Source organism: Toxorhynchites rutilus, chromosome 3 (genome assembly GCF_029784135.1).
Source record: "Toxorhynchites rutilus septentrionalis strain SRP chromosome 3, ASM2978413v1, whole genome shotgun sequence".
Classification (NCBI taxonomy): Eukaryota; Metazoa; Arthropoda; class Insecta; order Diptera; family Culicidae; genus Toxorhynchites; species Toxorhynchites rutilus.
The window spans coordinates 120,836,849-120,858,732 of NC_073746.1; the positions used below are offsets into that span (position 1 = coordinate 120,836,849).

A 21,884-nucleotide genomic window follows, 5' to 3' on the forward strand; every position below is an offset into this window, starting at 1 on the left:
TAAAAAAATGCGTTAATTAGAAAATCCGAGTAAAAAAAACCGCGTTAATTGGAAAATCCGCGTAAAAAAACCGCGTTAATTAGAAAATCCGCGTAAAAAAAACCTCGTTAAAGAAAACACACAAAAAACGCGTAAAAAAACCTGAGTGTATGCTTCTGTGGATCCGTCGCAGTAATACATCAATGTGACCAGCTAGGTTCTCCTCGACAATATATCATTTCATGTACTACGACAACGCAACTTGATTCGGAATTGTTCGAATCGTATACATGAGCTCATTTTCTCAGCACGCTTGTGAACAACGGTACCGTATCCAATGCCCGGGAACCGATACTTCCGATTGATCGCTGTAATCGTGCCTCATTTTTAGGCTGACCAAATAGTTCATGATTGAAAACGGGACACGTAAGCCAAAAAAACTGATCGAACCGATAAACTTCGTCCCGCCCAAACATGTTTTTATACACTGCGTTTCACAACTATAGAGCCACTATTTTTTTCTGAGTTTCCAGAGATATGTATGAAGTCGAATAAATTGAAGTATATAGTGTAGAATACAACCTATCTGTGTAGAACTATCTTCATTCATAAGACTGGCCATTTCAACTTTATTGTTATGTTCAGGCGCGAAACATTCAAAAAACTAAAATTCCAGTGTTTCATAACTATTCGACTAGAAAATAGTCACATTTTCTCAAACATCCTAAAACAAACCATATATATTTTTATTTTTTATTTTTTTGAACTGTCAATCCCGGTCAGTCAGTACTTTCCAACCAAAAAGTTCAAAGATTTTGTCCGCAAAGTCCATCATCCCCAGATATTTGGGTAGCTTATGTACCCTGTCTGTATTGTATACCAGGATCCGCTTCTGGAAATAATTCCTCAGAATCATGTACAAGTAACTCCGTGCACTTCGTCATTCTCTTGAGATGAATTCTCCCCAAGACCTTTCCTATAGCGAATTCGTTTTTGTTCAGTTTCAACCCCAGTGCCGCACTAACTGCTGTCAAAACGTTTTTTTATTCACTCAGTTTCGCACTCAGTGTCGCACTAGTTCGCCCCGAAAGCTGTTAGTTTCGCACTGAGATGTTTCACGGGTTGGCACTCGGGTTCACCAATACAACTATACTGAACTGTCAAGTTCCGAATATTGTTTTGGAAAATCTAAAAATAAAGACTATGAAAATGGAAAACCTGCTGCTTTTGCTTTTGTATTATTGGAATCGTAATCCAATTCGGATTCTGATTTTGAAGAGTAGAGTAGACGGCATTAAGCTACGTGTGCTTTCATTGGGAGGTGAAAATAATGATGGATATTCAGGTGGAATAAATTTCAAAATCAAAATTATGAATGAAAATTTACTTTAACGTATCGAATATTTATTTTATGTGATTAAATAAAAGTTTTTTTCCGATATCGCAGAATATTGAACGAAAACTGTGTCTAATGATGGTTTTATATTATAATAGTAATTATTTGTGGAACAAACAGGAAATGCATCGACAAATGGTTAAGTGAGTGTCAGAACTACATGTGTTAGGTAATCAAACAATATTAAGTAAAAATTTTCATTCAAACTTTTATATGTTTACACTGCACTTGGCCCTTCTGATCTGATGGAGAACAATTTACCTCCCAAGCACTAATATCACCACCAGACGTCGACACTGTACATTTTCCGTCGTAAATATAAACAAATCAGACTATATAACGCACACCAACAAACCACCGCATTCGTGAAACTGAAAACGTTTTTTTATTACAGAGTCAGTTTGGCACTGACTCAGTTTTAAAAACGAATTCGCTACTAGTGTATTCAGCAGACATATATGCGACATATACATACATGCAATGTTGGATCTCCAGATGGCTTTCCAGGTTTCTAAAATAGCTTTTGAATTTTTCAAGGCCACGCCGATTTCAAGGTCACGTTGTGGATTTCATTGGGACCGGGTGCATTCTTTGTCTTCAATCCATTTGCAACCGCTATTAGTTTTTCGTTGGTGACTTGTACTTGTTCAGCTTCTTGCTCACCGAACGACGAAGAGGCTATGTCGGTAGGTCGTGCTGCGGAAAGAGTCTTTTCGTGAGCCGGCTCTGGTCGTTCGGAACAACGTCCGGCGCTTCTTTCTTTCTAACGAGGAGGATGCTAATGGTCTCGTTCCGGTAGGTTAGCAGGCTACTACCAGTAGGTAGTAGGTTAGTAGGTAGGTTGGAACGACCTACTAATCAGTAGGTTAGTAGATCGTTCCAGTAGGTTAGTAGGTTAATTTTGGCGATCACGAAACCTTCGCTTACGCCTTCCTCCATCTATAGAATGGGGTACTTCTTCACAACTAGTATTGCAGCCATCTCAGCAACTAGATACGGCTCTGCGATCATTGTAAGGTCACACTTAGTTTCCGTTGTTGACTGCCACAATGGTTGTTGTGTTATATCACAATGATTGAGGATAATCTGGGTAACTTCTTCAACAGAAATCGCCCTGATTCCTACTATATTCTACTAGGGTAACACGGGGTAAGTTGGACATACGGGGTGATTTGGACCACCCCTTTATCTCAAAAAGTACGACTCAACTTGGATTTTGTATAATGTCATCTCCTTTTATTGTTGAACCGTATGTACCTAACGTAAAAAAAAAATTGGTAAAACTCGACAGGTGGAAGGAAACGGTAGCATGATCACGGCAAGCACATTGATTGCCAAAAAATGTGAGTTTTCCGATCGTGGTTTTAAGGTTTTTCCCGCTGATTAAACAAACTTTTCGTGTATTGTTCTGTTCGTCTACAGAAGAGGAACAATTTGATGCAGCGAAACTGTAAGTTTGATAACAATAAATGAAATTAATTGCATTTTAATTTTTGCATGTTGTGTGGGGTGACATGGACACGTTTCTGTGGGGTGAACTGGTCCTACAGGTTTGATGCTTTTCTTTGATCTAATTGATTCCAGATGCCGCTGAATTACAAAAAGAGGATGGCAGACAACGTTGGAAGAAGAAGGAGCTTGGAAGAGCAACGCAGGTTATCAAGAACGGATTTTCTTTGACCAAGCATGAAAGCATTGAAAATGCTCGAACAGTGAAAAGATCCATACAGAATTCGATATGGTCTCAATGCACTTTGTCTGGTCTGGAATCTGGCCAAGACACCTGGTATCGATCCCAGAACACTGTTATTGATTGTAACATTATCTCAAAATATTTTACAGAAACATAAGAATGTTTTTTTCGATGAAACACACAGTGGTCCAAATCACCCCGCATCAAGTTTTAATGTTCAAAAATCATTTCTTTTATGTTATGATATATTTGGTAGTTTGAAGCTTCTTATAATGATTACAAATTATCGATTGAGAGAAAATAAGTGTTTCCCCCTATATAAAACTATATTCATTCATCGTAATTTTACGATATCGGATGGGACAAATTTCGGAAATATGCGAAAAAAGGAAAGTCAAACTAAACCTTCTGCTTTGCCCATTTTTGATCTTGCTCTGAGTTGTGTTGTGTTTTTATTTCTCATCACTTTCATAGCACTTGATTCTTTGCATGCCACAGTTAACTGGGGTGTCTTCTTACATTTTTAACCGTTCTTTTATTCATTCAGTTTGGTTCATAATTATATTGTAGTGTACATTGATAGATCAATGCGGTATAGCTATCATATGTTTGATCGATTAATAGGATTTTATGTGGCATAAATGATTGTGTTCAGCTATTACGTTCTGTGTGTGTGAATGTGTTTCTAGTGGTGTCCACATTATTGCATGGAAAACAGCTACTGCCTAACCAAACATCCAACTGTGTTGTATCTTTGCTGCAACTATTGCGATCATATAACAATCAATTATTTTGTACCCTGAAACAAACATGTTTTGTATATGTTTTATTTTCTCGCGCCATCGTCTCTCTCTCTCCAGCAAAGTAACGTTTTGTTTTACAAATTTCAACATCAATTTTCAACTTTAGACATAATTTTATTCTACTTTGAAACGACTAACTTATTTCAGAAAACTAATCGCATTAAACAGGTTTTATGAATTCAGATTTTTTTATTCTCATGTCAGATTACTCAATATTTTTCCACTTTTCATCGCTAAGAAAAACTAATCGTGTCATGCACTCGGTGTATTTTATTTTTTCTGTGTTCCATTTTTCCACTTCATCCTCTTTCTCTCTCTCTATATATAAATATATGAATAGTATCTCAAAAATATATAGAATTTTATATCATGTATGCATTCATCTCTCAAGTGTTTCTCAAAAGTGTTTATTACAACATGCCTGTTCTCGTTTTTCTCTACTAATGTATTGTGTTTCCTCTTCAGTTTTTACTTTCCAAAAATTGTATTTTTTTACATTAAAGGTATCTGAAATTGCATTCAATGTATTTTTTGTTTTATTTTTATATGTTTAAATACAGTTCACATACTAATCACAGTTAAATATAATGTATTTTATATAGCATCAATTAATATGTTTAACCAGTTTTACCCACGCAGGACAAGCACAAGTGTTCGAGACCGGTTCCGTCTCCGTTGTTTTGTTGCTTGTGACGATAGTTGTGTGGGAAGTTAAAACATGAGCCATTATCATTTAATTAAAAGTAAAATGCTACTGAAGAAAAATAGAATACATCTCTTATACGCACAATGTGGGATCGCTAGGCATGTAACATTGTTGTTTTAAAAAAAAGTTATAGAATAATAGAAGCGTATCATTTAAATTCTTTTCATAAAAGAAATAAACATTCTTAACAGTCAAACGACAGAAGATCTTACATCGAAGGAATCATTCGCACTTGCCAGTGGGAAGTGTCTGTCTTGCTGCTAGTTTGTGTGTGTGTGTAAGAACTAAGTAGCCTCTAGAAAGACGTTTTTTTATGATTTTATGGAGTGTGTTGAAACGACTTTCGATAACAAAACAAAAGAGTGATTTATTTCATAGTGCATTTTGAGGATCCTACATGCTATATATTGAAAATAAAGAACGTTGACTCTTGTACTATTGATTGGTGGCACTACAAACCTTTTCAATTAAAAAAACACAAATCTTAACCAAGATCTAACAAATAATCAGTTCATTTCTATTGCCAGATGACTGCAAGTTATTATTACTTATTTGATTTTTGAACCCTATTCGCCCCCTTCGATTTCAGGCGGTTCTTACTCAGCTATTTTGTTTGATTTCTGCTTGTGTTGTGCACTAAACGTAAGGGTATGTATAACATTGTATGTACTCGGTTTCAAAACACGTTGACCCTCGGCGTTTCTCAGCGGTGACTTATGATATATGTATGCTATGCTAGTAATAGTACATTTTTTCTTCTCGCTTTTACAGCATAGTGTGATTCTTATGTGTGTGTTGTCCTATCGTTTAATCTATTATTTAGTTGTAAAAAGTTACTACTAGTACTGTATGGTGTGTAAACTACAGGAAGAAGTATGACTGCTTCGATGAAAGGAACTCTCCCCTAAAGTGTATAATTTTATTCTTCGTGAGAATACGTAGTAACGTAACAGAAAAGTAACAGTTTCAAGAAACAAGCCAGTTGATATACGAGTTATGAGCCATGTAATATTATTACGCGAAAAAGAAAAGAACTAGTATATAGAGCATAATAGTACAGCACCAAAATGAAGTTTAACAACAGTTTTATGTAAGTTTAGATTGTACTTATATTCTTAACCACCCGTTCTTTTTCAGTTGAAATTAGTCGGGGTCAAATCCAAAATATTCAAATTTTTACGAAAAACAAGTTCAAATTATGGTCGTATTTTAAGATTTGATATACGATGTTCTTATTAGAAGTATTCGTTGAATAATGCGATGCGTTAAAAAACTCGAACAGTTCTGTATGAAAAGATTCGTATTAATTGTTTTGTTCATATTAGCAAATTAGTGTTCAATCTATAATAGATTTTAATTAAATCTAGATTGCTTAAATATGTATCACAATGTATTGACAGTAGAGAGAAGCGAACTGCTCCTACATCTCCGTGGAAAAGGTTGAGATTGGAGCTTGGAGCTCACCAGCTGACGAAAAAAATCGAAACTGATCATAGTACATAAAAAAATAGCTGAGTGTTTCATCAAGATGCTACGTAACCCACACAACCTTCTCGAATTCACGACCCGTGTGGCCATCTTCCTCCCCACAAAAGATAACAACACAGAAGTGTGTATAAACTGCTTACTATTATCAGAACTGCCAAAGTTTATACTCAGAAGAAAAAAAAATATACTGGCGCTAAATGTGGTCTATTAGAAGACATTCGTCTCGAACTAGCGGTACCTGCGAGCATTTCAAGCTGTACTGAGATCGCACTGTTCCGACCGACCTCTCGATCCACCACAATCGTCCAGATACTATAGCTTACAACTAGAGGTACCCCCATCATCAATGTCGCACGGTAACGGGCACTGCTTTTCAACAGTTCTAACGTTTGCATTAAAAAATGGACTATAATTGCCGATTTTTCATGAGTTTACCTTCACACGCACTGACGAAACTACCCATGCAGCGTCAATCATAGCAACCCATGGGTTAGCGGAAAAAAATTAACAGCTCTATCAGTCGAACTCTAACCGTGATGGTGAAATAAGAATAAGAAAGATGGTCAAGTCCATTTTCCCGGCGAAATCGCGACGTGGCGGTGGTGATGGACGACGAGACCTATCTCACCCTGGATGGCAACGACTGGCAGGGCACTTTGTATTTTACTTCCCCCACGAAGGAAATGAGTAAAGTTTAAGTAAAGTTTATTTCACACACCAAGTTCCCCAAAAAGGTGCGGCTGTGGCTGACAATCAACGAGAAGGGGATGTCAAAGCGGCTCTTCTTTAGCTCCGGACAGGCCATGAACGGGAAAATTTATAGTACGAAGTGCCTACCGGAAGTTTTTTTTATTTATTTATCAACATCTTCGACACAAAGTCACACAGATTGCTTACGGACACTTAATATTATTCTTAAAGACTACTCTATTAAAGTTAAAATCAAAATATCTACAAACGTCATTGAAGAATTTGCAGCATCTATCAAGCGGGTTGTTGTAGCCATAGGCAGTACGATGTCTTGGAACCCATAAAAGGCTAGTACTGCGAAGCTGGTGGGCTGGAGCATGAAAATTGACGTTCTGTAGCAGACTACTGCAGTCAATATAATGACGAATGACGTAAAAACGAAGAATCTCTGTAAAAAATCTCGTCGACTCGATAGCGTTTGCATTCCGATGAACGCACATCTCTACTAGTACGAAGGCAAGTTGTCAGGACTTAACCATGGAAGCCAGCGTACGCAAATCTCACGAATCTTTTTTGAATTCGTTCGATTCGTGACATTTGGACAGCATGATTTGGAACCCAAATTTGTACTCCATATTCAAGAACGCACTACGAACCAACAATCAATATAAGGTTTTTAGCGCATGAACGTCCTCGAACTGTGCTGTATTGCGCGTAAAAATCCAAACATGGCATTAGCTTTTGCGATCGACATGGATATGTGTTTATTAAGAAATACAATAAGGGCAAAGACACGGCGTTCTGACCGGATTTGGCGTCGGCCCACTACTTGAAGCGATCGTTAGAGCAGATGAAGCGGCTGAATATCCATGTGGTACCCAAGTCGGCGAACCCGCCCAATGTCCCCCAGCTGCGTTCCATCGAGAATTTCTGGGCAAACCTGAAGCGTAAGATCTACTCCAACAATTTTGTCGCGAAAACTGACAAGGAATTGATAAATAAAACGAGATTTTTCTCTTTTCGATCATTTATATCTTTTTTATCACACAAAAAAATCGGTGAACAATTATTTTAATCTCACCAAAAATAACCTGACAATTTCCATAAACATTGGATTCCTTTCGCTGTCAAATTAGTGGTCGTAAATTTAGAAAAAAAAGCAGTTTTGTACGTTTGGTCACTTTAAAACAAGGACTACTACCAAGATTTCGACTAAATGTCAGACGTTGGATTTTATGGGATTATGGTCAGCGGAGCTCTGGATAAATACCAGTTGTTGAATTTCGGATAATAATTTTCAATTAATTCATTCTATGACGGTACACGATGAATGCCCTGGAAAATACAATTTTCCTGGGCTTTCAAGTTTTTTTTGCGACTTTCATGCTGAGAATCAAAATAAAGATACAAATATCCGAACACATATTTCATATGGCCAGCTTGAGTATTGTTCTCGCGAGTACAAGACTGATTCAAGGAACTACCATTTTCGAATGCTTCTATAAAACGGCACTTTTAAGGACTACCAAAATTTGTTACTAGGGATCTATTTTTAAACAATCGAAGCAATTCAAAATAATATCCGAATAATGTAATAGTGATATCCGAATCCGGAAAAAACGAATCAATTTCTATATTCTTTGTCTTGGGCTTGTGCGAAGTTAGGTAAGTGTTCGCACTTATTCGTGATATGGATTTTTTGTTGCCGTTTTGCGTAAGATGCTGCGTACCATACGTTTTTGTTCGGAACGATAAAGAAAATTTAAAATTGTGAATCAGAGGAATGGTTCCACATGGTCCTTCAAACAGCAACAGACAGGTCTAATCAGACCATGGTTTTAGGCACTACAGGTCAGAACGACACCCGATTCAGGAAATCAAAAATTTGAAAAAATGATACATTGTAGAAAATATTGCATACAATCGGTAGAACGCTAACTATCTGCGTTAGCTTATCGATCGTACTTACACAAGGCAACATTACTAACGCTCCTCATTGAAAAAAAATAGATTTATTTTTCCCCTAAACTGTTATCTTTTCGGTGGTTAAGAATCGACAATCTTTTTTCAAACCAATACATACTGACTGTTGTGCTCTAGATATGCAACGAACATACAAAATGAACAATTTCTGAAACATAATACCGTCGTACATGAGTACCCCACAAATGCACGACTTTCTCGTGCATCTCGTACACAGTTTTATCCTCAACCACAGTTTAACCAGTTATTAATATTTCCGTTCCAAATCGCTTGCTTCTCCAATTCTTTTTAACCCGAATAAGTAGCGTAGTTTCGCCCTATTTGCGTCCTGATTGGTCTAATTAAGTATTTCTCGCGTTTTTTGTTTGTGTTTTTTTTTGTCCAAAGAATTTGCATGAATTTTGGAAAAATTGGCCCTAGAAGTAAACTCCCGAAAAATTTTGCATTCTTTTTTTGTACTCTCAATTTCTGGTTGTTTGTTATGTGTTGAGGTTAAATTTTTGCTTGTCTTATGTTAGTGCTTCACTCGCATCCATTACACCCAATTCTCGTTCATTCGTGTCGTTCAAACCGTTTGCTTAACTTTTGTTTTTTGTTTCTTTAAGGATAGAAGGAGAAACTGACCAGACTAGAATAGATCTGCGAGGGTCAGTCGCGGCGTGGGAACGAAACATCTTAGAGTAGATCCTTCAGAAGGAAGTATTGTTTGCGTACAACAATTGAAAACATTAATAAATAGAAAAATAACAGAAACAGCCAGAGAATCAGAATAAGTTAACAATTAAATTATGTATAAATAGGTTCGTATTTAAAAAAATGGCATCGCAACGCTTGCTCGGAACGAGAAAGCAACAATGCGAAGAATCTCAATCTTAGCATATTTAAAACAAAAGCGCGCTTCACAAGCGCATACCAAATACCAGTGGGTAGTACTAATAAAAACAATCACAAATGATCAAGCCTAAACCGATACGAGGGAATGTTTCTGTTTCCAACAGAGCATTAAGTTTACTCCCTCCTGGCACGCTTGGAACGAGTGTTTGCCTCGTTTTCCTGCACCGGTTGGGTTCCGCTCTGGGAGCGGGATTTTTTACCACCTACCTGCACCTGGCTCTGAGCCGTAATCTGCAGCGAGATGGCGTTAGTGTTTAGCTTCTCAGCAAGAAGCAGATCTTTGAGACCTTTCATCTTCTGGCTGTACAGCGAAATCATGGGTCGTTTCGGCCCTCCGTCTTCGGACTCCACCAACTCAAAGGATTCCTTTCTCCTTTCCGTCTTGCAATCTGTCTTGTTGACAGCAGCCTCTTTCTTGTCAGTCGGTTTTTCTTTCACCCCATTTTTCGCGGCAATATTGTTTTCAGCCGCTGTCACCTCGCTATCTTCGGAAGTAAACGGTTGACCTCCACCCTGCAGCAGAAAATCCGGATTCAAGAGTTTCTCTCCGCACTTACCGACGAGAGCCTCTAGCGATTTCGGCAGGCTGGCCTTCCCATCCGGCTTCACACCTTCCAAGTTGGCATCCGTCTTGCTTATGATATTGTTGTTATTGTTGGTCGTTTGTCCGTCCGTTGCCTTAACCTTTTCCCCTTCTCCCACGTGGTTTCCATTTGCCTGGAAGGCCCGCGGTGACTGATCGCCACATTTGATTATCACCTGCGATCGGATATCGTGATCAAACTTCGCAATAGTAGCCACCAGTGGTTTCGCCCAGCCAATGTGTAAAATTGGTGTCAAACTGCCTTCTTCCCACAGACAGATCCCATCGTAGAATCGTAACAAATTAGCGAAACAGTGTGAATCTCGGAGAATACTTTTAGCCGAATGGCCCGAGCTTTCCAGCTTCATTACCTGAGGAATCAGCTCGTTTGCGATGTCCAAAAATTCCTTGTAGATCTCTTCGTCATCCCGGGAATAGTTGTAGCTGAAAAAACGCACCAATTAGTACTTTTATTTGTTTCTGAGCTGTTCAACCGCAAATGACGATTTTTTTCATAAATTTTATTTTTGCAAATCAATCGGACCAACCATTTGGTGTCTTATTGGGACTATATGGACAAGGTATGCACTGGTCAAAATATATTTTATTTTAATTTTTTTATTTCAAAAACAACACTTAAAACACTGTGATATAACCGCAGTGTGGACGTAGGACTACCGTTGGCTTTGTAATCTTTTGTTTGTAGATGCATCTGAATCAAATCACAATAAAAGAATAGATATTTCGAGAGTTTGCTAAACATTCTTCTTCTAAGTGTGTGAATGAATGAGTATAAGTGTTGTATTATAAATTATACAGCTGAGAACATAAAGTTCGTGATCCTGAAAAGGATCGATAGTTGGCTTTGTAGAAGCAACTGAAGATGGTTGATACATAATTATTTGTTGTTCCCGTGAGAACAATACACGAAATATATTTCCTTATTACAAATTATATATATCTCTTCAAAACTCAGGGCCCTCATTGACCATCTTTGTGTTGTTACAGAATAGCTACGTCCACGCAACAATCATCAGCGATGGAGATCGATCCACGGTCGAAATAAGATCGATTCATCCATACAACTGCTCTGCTCTGCCAGACACATCGGGCTACTGTTCTATAAATAACTCCACAATGATCAAACAACTGTCTCCGCTGTCCGGTGGTCCAACTGGATAATGGAAGAACAGAAAGAATACCGTTACGCCTAAATGGCTACTGTGTGAATGTACCATATGTAATGGTATAGAAGGAATACTGGCGAATGGCAACTGTGTAATGTGCTAATTATAGATATGATAACCATGTGACATGTACACGATTAAAATTCGGCTCTGTTACAGCTAAAATGCTAATGAGCCTTAAATAAATAAATGGGAAAAAAATAATATGCATCTCGTCTTCTAGACATTTACTGCCTTCACACACGATTTATATTTGTTCGACGACCACTGTTCACGCCAAAAAGGGAACACTCTAGATTTAAAAAGCTCATCGCCGTTATCTATCTCGTTTAGCCGCGAAGGAAGTTTCCATTATTATACAACACCCGATCGATCTGCTCTTAATCTAGAAATAGTCTAGATAAGAGAGATCTCTGTAACAATAGGAGAAGGAAGACTCAAGCCAAGTTCTACAGAAAATAGAACGTAAACGTCGACGATGAATTGTTGGCACAGCTCACAATATCGTAGAATGACGTTGTCCTGACCGAGTCGATAATACAATACACATAAAAATACATCGATACAAATACATTTATCAGATTTGGAAAAGTATGCATACAGCAGGAATAACGGATCGAAATTGTTATGATTGATCAACGAAAACCCCTCATAGTATGCAGTAAGAGCTGACTATGTACCATTTACCATGGCGAAATGACTTTATATCATGTGCAGACAGAGTGGACCTTGTGACAATCATTTGCATATTGAATTTAACCAAGCGTCGAATTAAAACCAACAAAACATTTTCTTGAAGCTAATAGGTACCTTGTTGAAATGGGCTTGAACCCGTTAGTGTAAAATGTGCACATTCTGAGTATATTAAAAATGACTGAACGGATAAGTGAAAAATGCTGGTCTTCAGTGTGAATGATCGCAAAATATACTATTTCAGAGTGCGATTTAGGCTGTAGCGATGAAAATGAATTCAAATTTGACGATTCTATTGAAGAAAACAGTCTAAGATTTGAAAATGGGAAGTTTATGCTTAACAGGTTTGCCGTGCAATCATATTCATGTCATTAGATGCCAGAAACTAAAGGGTGTGTCACATCAAATTGCATCACAGAAAAAACGCTGTAGAAATTCGCCCAGTAGACCGATCCTTTTGAAAATTTTAGACAGTAAAATAAAAACTATTAAACAACTTTTGGCATTTTCTTTTTATTCATACTTTGAGCCCAAGCCCATATGCTCGCACCTTCCTCTTTACCCCGTCCATAAGGTTCTGTACAACGTCAGGTTGTAGTTTTTTTTGAACAGAAATCCATTTTCTCTTCAAGTCCGCCTCCGATTTGACAACTTTTGGGTTCTTCCGGAGGGCCTGCTTCATAATCGCCCAATATTTCTCTATTGGGCGAAGCTCCGGCGCGTTGGGCGGGTTCATTTCCTTTGGCACGAAGGTGACCCCGTTGGATTCGTACCACTCCAACACGTCCTTTGAATAGTGGCACGAAGCGAGATCCGGCCAGAAGATGGTCGGGCCCTCGTGCTGCTTCAATAGTGGTAGTAAGCGCTTCTGTAGACACTCCTTAAGGTAAACCTGCCCGTTTACCGTGCCGGTCATCACGAAGGGGGCGCTCCGCTTTCCGCAAGAGCGGATCGCTTGCCACACCATGTACTTTTTAGCAAACTTGGATAGTTCCTGCTTGCGAATCTCCTCCGGAACGCTGAATTTGTCCTCTGCGGAGAAGAACAACAGGCCCGGCAGCTGACGAAAGTCCGCTTTGACGTAGGTTTCGTCGTCCATTACCAGGCAATGCGGCTTCGTCAGCATTTCGGTGTACAGCTTTCGGGCTCGCGTCTTCCCCACCATGTTTTGCCTTTCGTCGCGGTTAGGAGCCTTTTGAACCTTGTATGTACGCAGGCCCTCCCGCTGCTTGGTCCGCTGGACGAATGAACTTGACAAATTCAGCTTATTGGCGACATCCCGGATCGAACTTCTCGGATCACGTCTAAACTGCTTAACTACGCGCTTGTGATCTTTTTCACTGACGGAGCATCCATTTTTGCCTTTCTTCACCTTCCGGTCGATGGTTAGGTTCTCGAAGTATCGTTTTAGTACTCTGCTAACCGTGGATTGAACGATTCCCAGCATCTTACCGATGTCCCGATGTAACAACTACGGATTCTCGAAATGAGTGCACAGGATTAATTCACGACGCTCTTTTTCGTTCGACGACATTTTTCCAAATTTACGAAAAATTGACAGTGAAGCATGGCCAACGTGATCTATACACTCTTATCTGATTATAAGCGAAAGCTGAATATATAATTCCTAAAAATTAAATTTCTACAGCGTTTTTTCCATGATGCAATTTGATGTGACACACCCTTTATTATGCTGAACGCAAACAAATGTTTATGCAGTTCCAAACTCACTATCCTTCTCGCTCTAATTTTAATTGCAGAATGGCACACTTTGAATCACAACTGTTAATTGATTGAGAAATATTTGACATTGTTCAGTCATAGTGAACCAACTCTCAAAAAATGCTTTATTTGGTTCAGTCAAAGTAGACTTTGTACGTATAGGCAACCAAATAATTGTCTTTTTCGGCATGATACTTGATGTTTTTCACAGCTATCATACGTCAAAGTATTGCCAGAGAGTAGCTAACATTTTTGAGAACAATATTGAACGAAAAAATTAAATGCTTTCAAAGTTACAGAGCATTAAACTTTATGTTCGTTTTTCTCGAAATCATAAAAATGTCACATGATTCGACCTGACTTAACACCGACCACTTTGCAATTCCTTAATTCCTTTGTTCAGTCTAGCGGCGGAAAAGAAATGGGATTGGAAGAAAAGAGCACAATTTTCCTATCACTTTGCAATTACTTCGTTCAGTCCGGTGGCAGAAAATAAATGGAATTGGGATAGGAGAGCACTGTGTTTAGGCAAAAGCGAGTGAGCGAGACATTTTCCCTTCGCAATCACTTCGTTCAGTCTAGCAGCAGAAAAGAAATAAGATTGGAAGAAAAGAGCACCATTTTCCTATCACTTTGCAATTACTTCGTTCAGTCCGGCTGCAGAAAAAAAGTGAATGGGAGAGAAGAGCACTGTGTTTAAGCAAGCGAGTGAGTGTCATTTGGGATTGGGAGGCAAGCGAGTGAGCGACACCATTTTCCTGTCAATTACTTCGTTCAGTCCGGCTGCAGAAAAGAAATGGGATTGGGAGATAAGAGCACTGTGTTTAAGCAAGCGAGTGAGCGAGACCATTTTCCCTGTCACTTCGCAATTACTTCGTTCAGTCCAGCTGCAGAAAAGAAATGGGATTGGGAAAGAAGAGCACTCTGTGTTTAGGCAAGCGAGTCACCAGCTGCCTCTGTCTGCGCTGAAATTTCGACCTAATCATCGACTTGGCCATCGTATCTAGGACTGCCAGTTTTTTGTCGAAAACCAGCGGTAGGGGGGAGACCCACCTGACCGCCCTTAGCAACACGATCCTGCAGCGGGTGGTGCATTCCAACCTTCCCCAGGTGGCAAAACAATCCTGGTTTGGAACGAACGATTGGAGGTTCCCAACGACTCTCGTGGGGAACGGTATCAGGAACAACTTCCGAGCCGGGGTGAGCTCAGCCGGTCTGCCAGAACATTTCAAGGCCACAATATCAGAAAAATACCGCCTCCACGAAATCAGGTATACGGACGGCTCAAAAGGACCATCAGGAGTTGGATTTGGGGTAAGTGACGGTAATAACAGACTGATTTCCAGCAAAAAAGTGGCGGACATCTGCCAGGTTTTCTCGGCAGAGGTGGCCGGCATTTTAGAGGCAACCACAATCCCATCCTCTAAGCCGCTGCTGGTCGTCTCCGATTCGGCAAGTGCCATTGATGCCATCGGTGCGGCTAGGTCCAAACACCCATGGGTACAGGCCGTCAGGAAGAACCTATTGCCCGACACTGTGCTCATGTGGGTTCCCGCACACAGCGGCATCGCAGGGAATGAAGCGGCCGATCGATTTGCCGGTATCGGTCACACCAGACCGTTTTTCACTCGGTGCCGCTTGACGACACGAAGTTGTGGATCACCAATTCTTTCCGCTCCTTTTGGTCTGAAAGGTGGCTGGCAGAGAGAGGGCTGTTCATCAGAAAGGTAAAGGGCTCGATTGCAGGGTTCGAGGACGTAAAAAGGATGCGAGAACAACGTATCCTGTCTAGACTGAGGACCGGTCATTGCTCGGTTTCGCACGGCTTCAAAGGAGGACCTTTCCGACTACTCTGTGATCACTGCCAAATCCACAACTCTGTCGAACATTTCCTATGTGGTTGCCCAAAATACGACAATCTGCGAAATCTTTATGGAATCAGCGGGAGCGTGCGAGATATCTTAAGCGACGAACCAGCGAAAGTAGCAGCCTTTTTCTGCTACTTAAAAGATGCCGAACTATTCTTCAGAGTCTAACGCGTGAACAATGGATCAGCCACGAAGATCCTTGTTCCTTCTCCTCCACGATGAAGGGGAATAAGAACTTTTCGGCATCTTCAACGGTACGGCTTCCTATCCACTGGCCTGGAGCCATGGTCCGTGGACATCCTTACCATCTGGTCCAGCAAGCAAGCAGCAATTGGAGAAAAACTGGTATTTTTTATTCAATTCATTTAAAAATGTTTTAATGCGTTCTTCTTTCGTCGTCATTTCACGGTCCAGTCTCTGCAGTCATTTTACGTTAATGTTTTATGTACATTTTATGTAAGTTGTTGTACCTTGCGGCAATATTTACTGCCATCATAAAGAATAAAAAAAAAATGGCAAGACCATTTTCCTGTCACTTCGCAATTACTTCGTTCAGTCCGGCGACAAAAAACAAATGGGATTGTGAAAGACAAGCTAGCGAGCGAAACTATTTTCCTGTCACTTCGCAATTACTTCGTTCAGTCCGGCGGCAGAAAAGTAAGTAAGCGTAAGCGAGACCATTTTCATTTCACTTCGCAATTACACCATTTCTCGTCAATTACTTCGTTCAGTCCGGCTGCAGAAAATAAATGGGATTGGGATAGAAGATGTGTTTAGACAAGCGAGTGAGTGAGACCATTTTCTTGTCACTTTGCAATTACTTCGTTCAGTCCGGCGGCACTTAGGCGTCGTGCACAAATTACGTAACGCTGAAAATCCGGATTTTGGACCCCCTCCCCCCCCTACGTAATGCAATTTCCTATCTCTAATACACAGTAAGTAACGCAACCTCGAGCCCCTCCCCCCCTTCTCGCGTTACGTAATTTGTGCATGACGCCTTAGGCAAAAGCAAGTGTGCGAGACCATTTTCTTATCATTTTGCAATTAATTCGTTCAGTCCGACTGCAGAAAAGAAATGGGATAGAGAGGCAAGCGAGTGAGCGAAACCATTTCTCGTCAATTACTTCGTTCAGTCCGGCTGCAGGAAAAAAATGGAATTGGGTGACAAGTGAGTGATCGACACCATTTTCTCGTCAATTACTTCGTTCAGTCCGGCTGCAGAAAAGAAATGGGATTGGGAGAGAAGAGCACTTTGTTTAAAACAAGCGAGTGAGCGAGACCATTTTCCTGGCACTTCGCAATTACTTACAAAAACAATTACTACAAAAAAGGAATGGAATTGGGAGAGAAGAGCACTGTTTTTAAGCAAGCGTGTGAGCGAGACCATTTTCCTATCATCCTATTTCTTTTCTGCCGCTAGACTGAACGAAGTAATTGCGAAGTGAAAATGTCTCGCTCACTCGCTTTTGCCTAAGCACAGTGCTCTCCTATCCCAATCCCATTTATTTTCTGCCACCGGACTGAACGATGTAATTGCGAAATAATATGAAAATGGTCTCGCAAACTTGCTTTTGCCTAAACACAGTTCTCTTCTCTTCCAATCCCATTTCTTTTCTGCCGCCGGACTGAACGAAATAATTGACGAGAAAATGGTGTCGCTCACTCGTTTACCTCCTAATCCCATTTCTTTTCAGCAGCCGAACTGAACGAAGTAATTTCGAAATGACATGAAAATGGTCTCGCAAACTCGCTTTTGTCTAAACACAGAGCTCTTTTCTTAAATTCCTATTTCTTTTCTGCAGTCGGACTGAACGAAGTAATTGCGAAGTGACAGGAAAATGGTCTCGCTTACTCGCTTGCTTAAAAACAGTGCTCTTCTCTCCCAATTCCATTTCTTTTCTGCAGCCGGACTGAACGAAGTAATTGCGACTTGTTTAGGTAAGCGAGTGAGCGAGATCATTTTGCTGTCACTTTGCAATCACTTCGTTCAGTCCGGCGGCACTTAGACAAAAGCGAGTGTGCGAGACCATTTTCATATCATTTCGCAATTACTTTGTTCAGTCCGGTTGCAGAAAATAAATGGGATTGGGAGGCAAGTTAGTGAGCGACACCATTTTCTCGTCAATTACTTCGTTCAGTCCGGCTGCAGAAAAGAAATGGGATTGAGAGAGAAAAGCACTGTGTTTAAGCAAGCGAGTGAGCGAGACCATTTTCCTGTCACTTCGCAATTATTCGATCAGTTCGGCGACAAAAAACAAATGGGATTGTGAAAGACAAGCAAGCGAGCGAAACTATTTTCCTGTCACTTCGCAATTATTTCGTTCAGTCCAGCGGCAAAAAAGAAATGGAATTACACCGGCTTATAGCCCTCCTTCGGCGGTAGAAAAGAAAAGGGGTTGTGAGAGAAGATCATAGCGCTTATACAAGCGAGCGAACGAGATCGTTTCCCTGCCACTTTGCAATTATAACTGAATGGATTTTCGAGCGGGCGCCAGTTTATACACAGATTTGTGTGATTTCAAATCAATTCTTTTTCAATTTTTTTTCGAAACAAGTTTCCGGGTTAATAATTAACAATCATATAACTCTTGAACATTTTATCTTTTGAATAAAGTTGAAGATTAACATACCACTCCGTACAGCCGACAAAGAGGTATTAACGTTCAAAACCCTGCTCTTCTCTGGTTTTCAAAACTTTCAACTTACACCCCGGTACAGAAATGAAAGAAAAAACTTCAACAGTGCATACTTTCTCCATATAGCCCTAATAATAACCTAAAACATGCGAAAGACAGCAAGTCAATTGGACCGTTTCTGAGTTTTTTTTTTTTTTGATCAAGCGATCGTTGCTTAGGCCCTTCTCAAAAGCAAGGCTAGAGTCAAAATGGAAAACTGATTGTTCTTTTTGGTCATAAAGAATGGGTCTGCTAAATAAAAAAATACGAAAAAATCGACCTTCGAATTCAAATGGAATCGCTCTTCTGTTCCTCATACTTACAGTCTGATCACGTCACTGCTATCCGCCCATGAAGCAAACGCTTCTCGGTACAGGTTCCTTCTGTAATAGTATCCTCCCTGATAGGTGTACGGATAGACGTGATGATTTTTGTAATAAGTTTGTGCCGAATGAACCGACTCATTGTACAGTTCCTCACAGTTTTGCCTTCCGTTGGTCGGTGAAACTTCCTCCAGTTCCCCCAAGCACCCCAAAGCCATCGGGTACTTCTTCAAGTGTCCCATATCGTACAACTGCCAAAGTAATTGTTGCTGCAGGTCTGCCACCTCCAAGCATGCACTGGTGGCCGTCAAGGATGGATTGATGGCGGAAACAATCGCTGCAACTTCCATGTATCGATTGCATACCACTGGATTTCCGGCCACGTAGAGCCAAGTTTGCGATTCCACTCCAGGTGCCACCGACTGACCTCGTTTATCCTCCGCACCTTTTCCATGCCACGTAACTTCAATCGTTTCGTCGCCGGTTTTTCCGAACACCACCCACACATGGTCCTCCGAAATAGCAAGATGAACATCCCTGTAGCCAAGCATCTGACATCCGGCTACCACGGCGAAAGCCACTCCAAAACAATCCAACTTATTACTACAGAGATAGCTGTACAAGCTCTGCAGATGAGCCCTATCTTTATACGAACTTCGCAATAGGGAATTCCAGATAATGTCCGACACCTTCTTTATCACCTCTCTACTGGCAAACTTCGAGTCGGTTGTGTTTTTAACGAGCAGCTTCTCGATGGGCGCCAAAACCGTTTTAAACTTTTTGTACAGCCCCTCGATCACATCGTACTTTATGACCGGAAAATTACTGATCACCTCAATATGGGGCTGTTGCTGGTTCCCGCCGGTGGCGCCTGTTGCTGTCACTGGTCCCGTAGACGAATCCAGCACCTTTGTCGTCAACGAATGCTCGATCAATCCAGTCACTATGGATAGCAGCGTCAAGTCTGGTTCCTCTTCCCGGTTGTTCAGCTGCTGCCGGAACAGTTTCATCACATCCGGAATGGTACGCAGCGGGAAAAGCTTAATCACATCGTCGCAAAATTCCGTCATCGCGGTTTCGGTTCGGTACTAGTTCCTTTTTGGTCCTTATTTTGGAGGGTTAGTCACTCCAGGTCCGCAATGAAAATAGTTTGTTTTAAAAAGTGAGCAAATTGGCCACTTTTCACTCACGGTGCCGCAAAATTTTCTTCATTTGACGTCTCTGATTCACTTTTTCACTTCTGTTTTCTTTTTCTGCGTTGGCTTCGCGAGTGTTTTGCTGGCTTTTTTCCTTTGTTCTTTTGCGCATTTGGAAACGATATAACCGACAGGGGTGGGATTAGACTTGTATGAATGTTTTATAATTAAATACTTCTTTTTTTGACGTAGGACTACGTCTTTCATTTCTATACTGGAGTGTAAGTTCAAAGTTTCGGAAACGAAAGCGTTACGCAGGAGAACGAGATTTTGATCGTTAATAGCTCCTAAACAACTGAACGAAATGATATGATAAACACTTTATTCGAAATATAAAATGTCTACGCGTTATACGCTTTTTACTTTTTGATCCCAAAACTTTTTTTCAATAGCCCTAAAATTGCTTTCAAAACAGGTCATTGAAATCACATCAATCGATATATAAGCAAGTGCCGCTTGGAAATCTACTCAGTTACGATTGCGCAACAATTGAGGTACGATCGCTGGAATGGATGGATGTTTCCCTAACACAAATTCCAAAACCATGGAGCCTGTGGAAATCGGCATAGCAAATTAGATGCAAGCTGCGGGTACTTTTGTACTCGCTTGCGTTTCTGGAAATTGGAATGTTTCCCAAACACAGATTTCAAAATCATGGAGCCTGAGGAAATCGACATTGCAAAATTGATGCAAGTTGCGGGTACTTTTGTACTCGTTTGCGTTTTTGCAAATTGGAATGTTTCCCTAACACAGACTTCGAAACCACGAAGCCTGGGGGAAGATGCAAACTACGAGTACTTTTGTACTCGCTTGCATTTTTGCAAACCGGAATGTGTTTTCCCAATACATATGCCGAAACCAAGAAGTTGGGAGAATCGGCATTGCAGATACATTCAAATCGGCAATACTTTTATACCCCCAAACATTTTTACGCTCCAGAATTCGTTTTGCTATCACGGTCTACAAAAGCGGTGCAAATGCAACGCTTTGGCTCTATTATTCAAGACTGCATTGGAAGATATCCCTTCATGTCGCCAGCTCACTGAACTTCTACGCATACCGTTTGATGATTAGGCAAAATGTTGATAACTATTTCCTGCGTATGATAGTAGTTATGCATGAATTAACTTAAATTGAAATTTGTTTGCAATTGAATCCGTAAATAATTTCATTCATTCACTATTTTAATCAGTAATTTAATCAATACACAAAAGATAGCTCTGCACAGCGGCGATATCGTACCCAATGAGGAACATCCGAGGTGGGATTATTGCTAATTGAACAAATACAATTGATTACCAAGCCGAAGGCAGTCCTACGTCAATCTTGCAGTTATATCATAGGTATAACCCATCCACAGTTTTTTAACATCTTTTAGGTTGCCATTTATAGCATCACATACTTCCGGATTTATCTTAGCTATGATTGCATTCGAGAATCTAAAAAATAGCAACAACAATCTGAACGATATTCCAGGAGCAAAGCACATCAATGTTGTGATCTAAGGAATCGAAATTCCCTAGATGCTTGCTATTAAAGCAAGACTTTTAGCTCGTCCTCTCTCGAGCTTTTCCGTGATTAAATCTAGGGCCTCCCCCATGGGAACCTAAACAAACAAGTGCAATATGTTTTTGTTTCCATCTTCTTATCAACATCTGGTTAAGAAGGGACCTAGTCTTTACGAACGTATTTACGTTCGTCCAAGCTGAGAAAAACCGCTCGCTTGGTTTGTTTATTGCTATGCGCTCCTTCGCATAGCATTCTAGCATTTACATATTTTCAGTGCCAAAAATCATATGCACTCTTATCTGGTGGAAGCTAAGGAAAGAGAAACAGTCCCTTTTCGCTGGTATTAATTTACATTTTACAAATGCGCTTGTTGCGCTATAATTTTCTAATCATATATTGCGCCTGATAGCGCTTTGATTTTCTCTATCTAAGCTGGGTCCGTAACAAATGTCGTTTTTTAATTGCACTCTTGCAGGTATAACATCCCTCATGAGTG

General features: G+C 40.2%; 1 protein-coding gene across 1 annotated transcript; it reads right to left on the reverse strand.

The window, feature by feature from the left end:
- Positions 1–3,481: 3,481 nt before the first annotated feature.
- LOC129777090 (menin) lies at positions 3,482–19,974 on the reverse strand. Its single transcript, XM_055783153.1, has 2 exons — positions 18,684–19,974; positions 3,482–10,659 (listed from the first exon to the last, which is right to left on the reverse strand). Exons 1-2 carry the CDS (start codon positions 19,751–19,753, stop codon positions 9,747–9,749), a joined length of 1,983 nt encoding a protein of 660 aa, XP_055639128.1. The 5' UTR covers positions 19,754–19,974; the 3' UTR covers positions 3,482–9,746.
- Between the last annotated feature and the right edge of the window lie 1,910 nt (positions 19,975–21,884).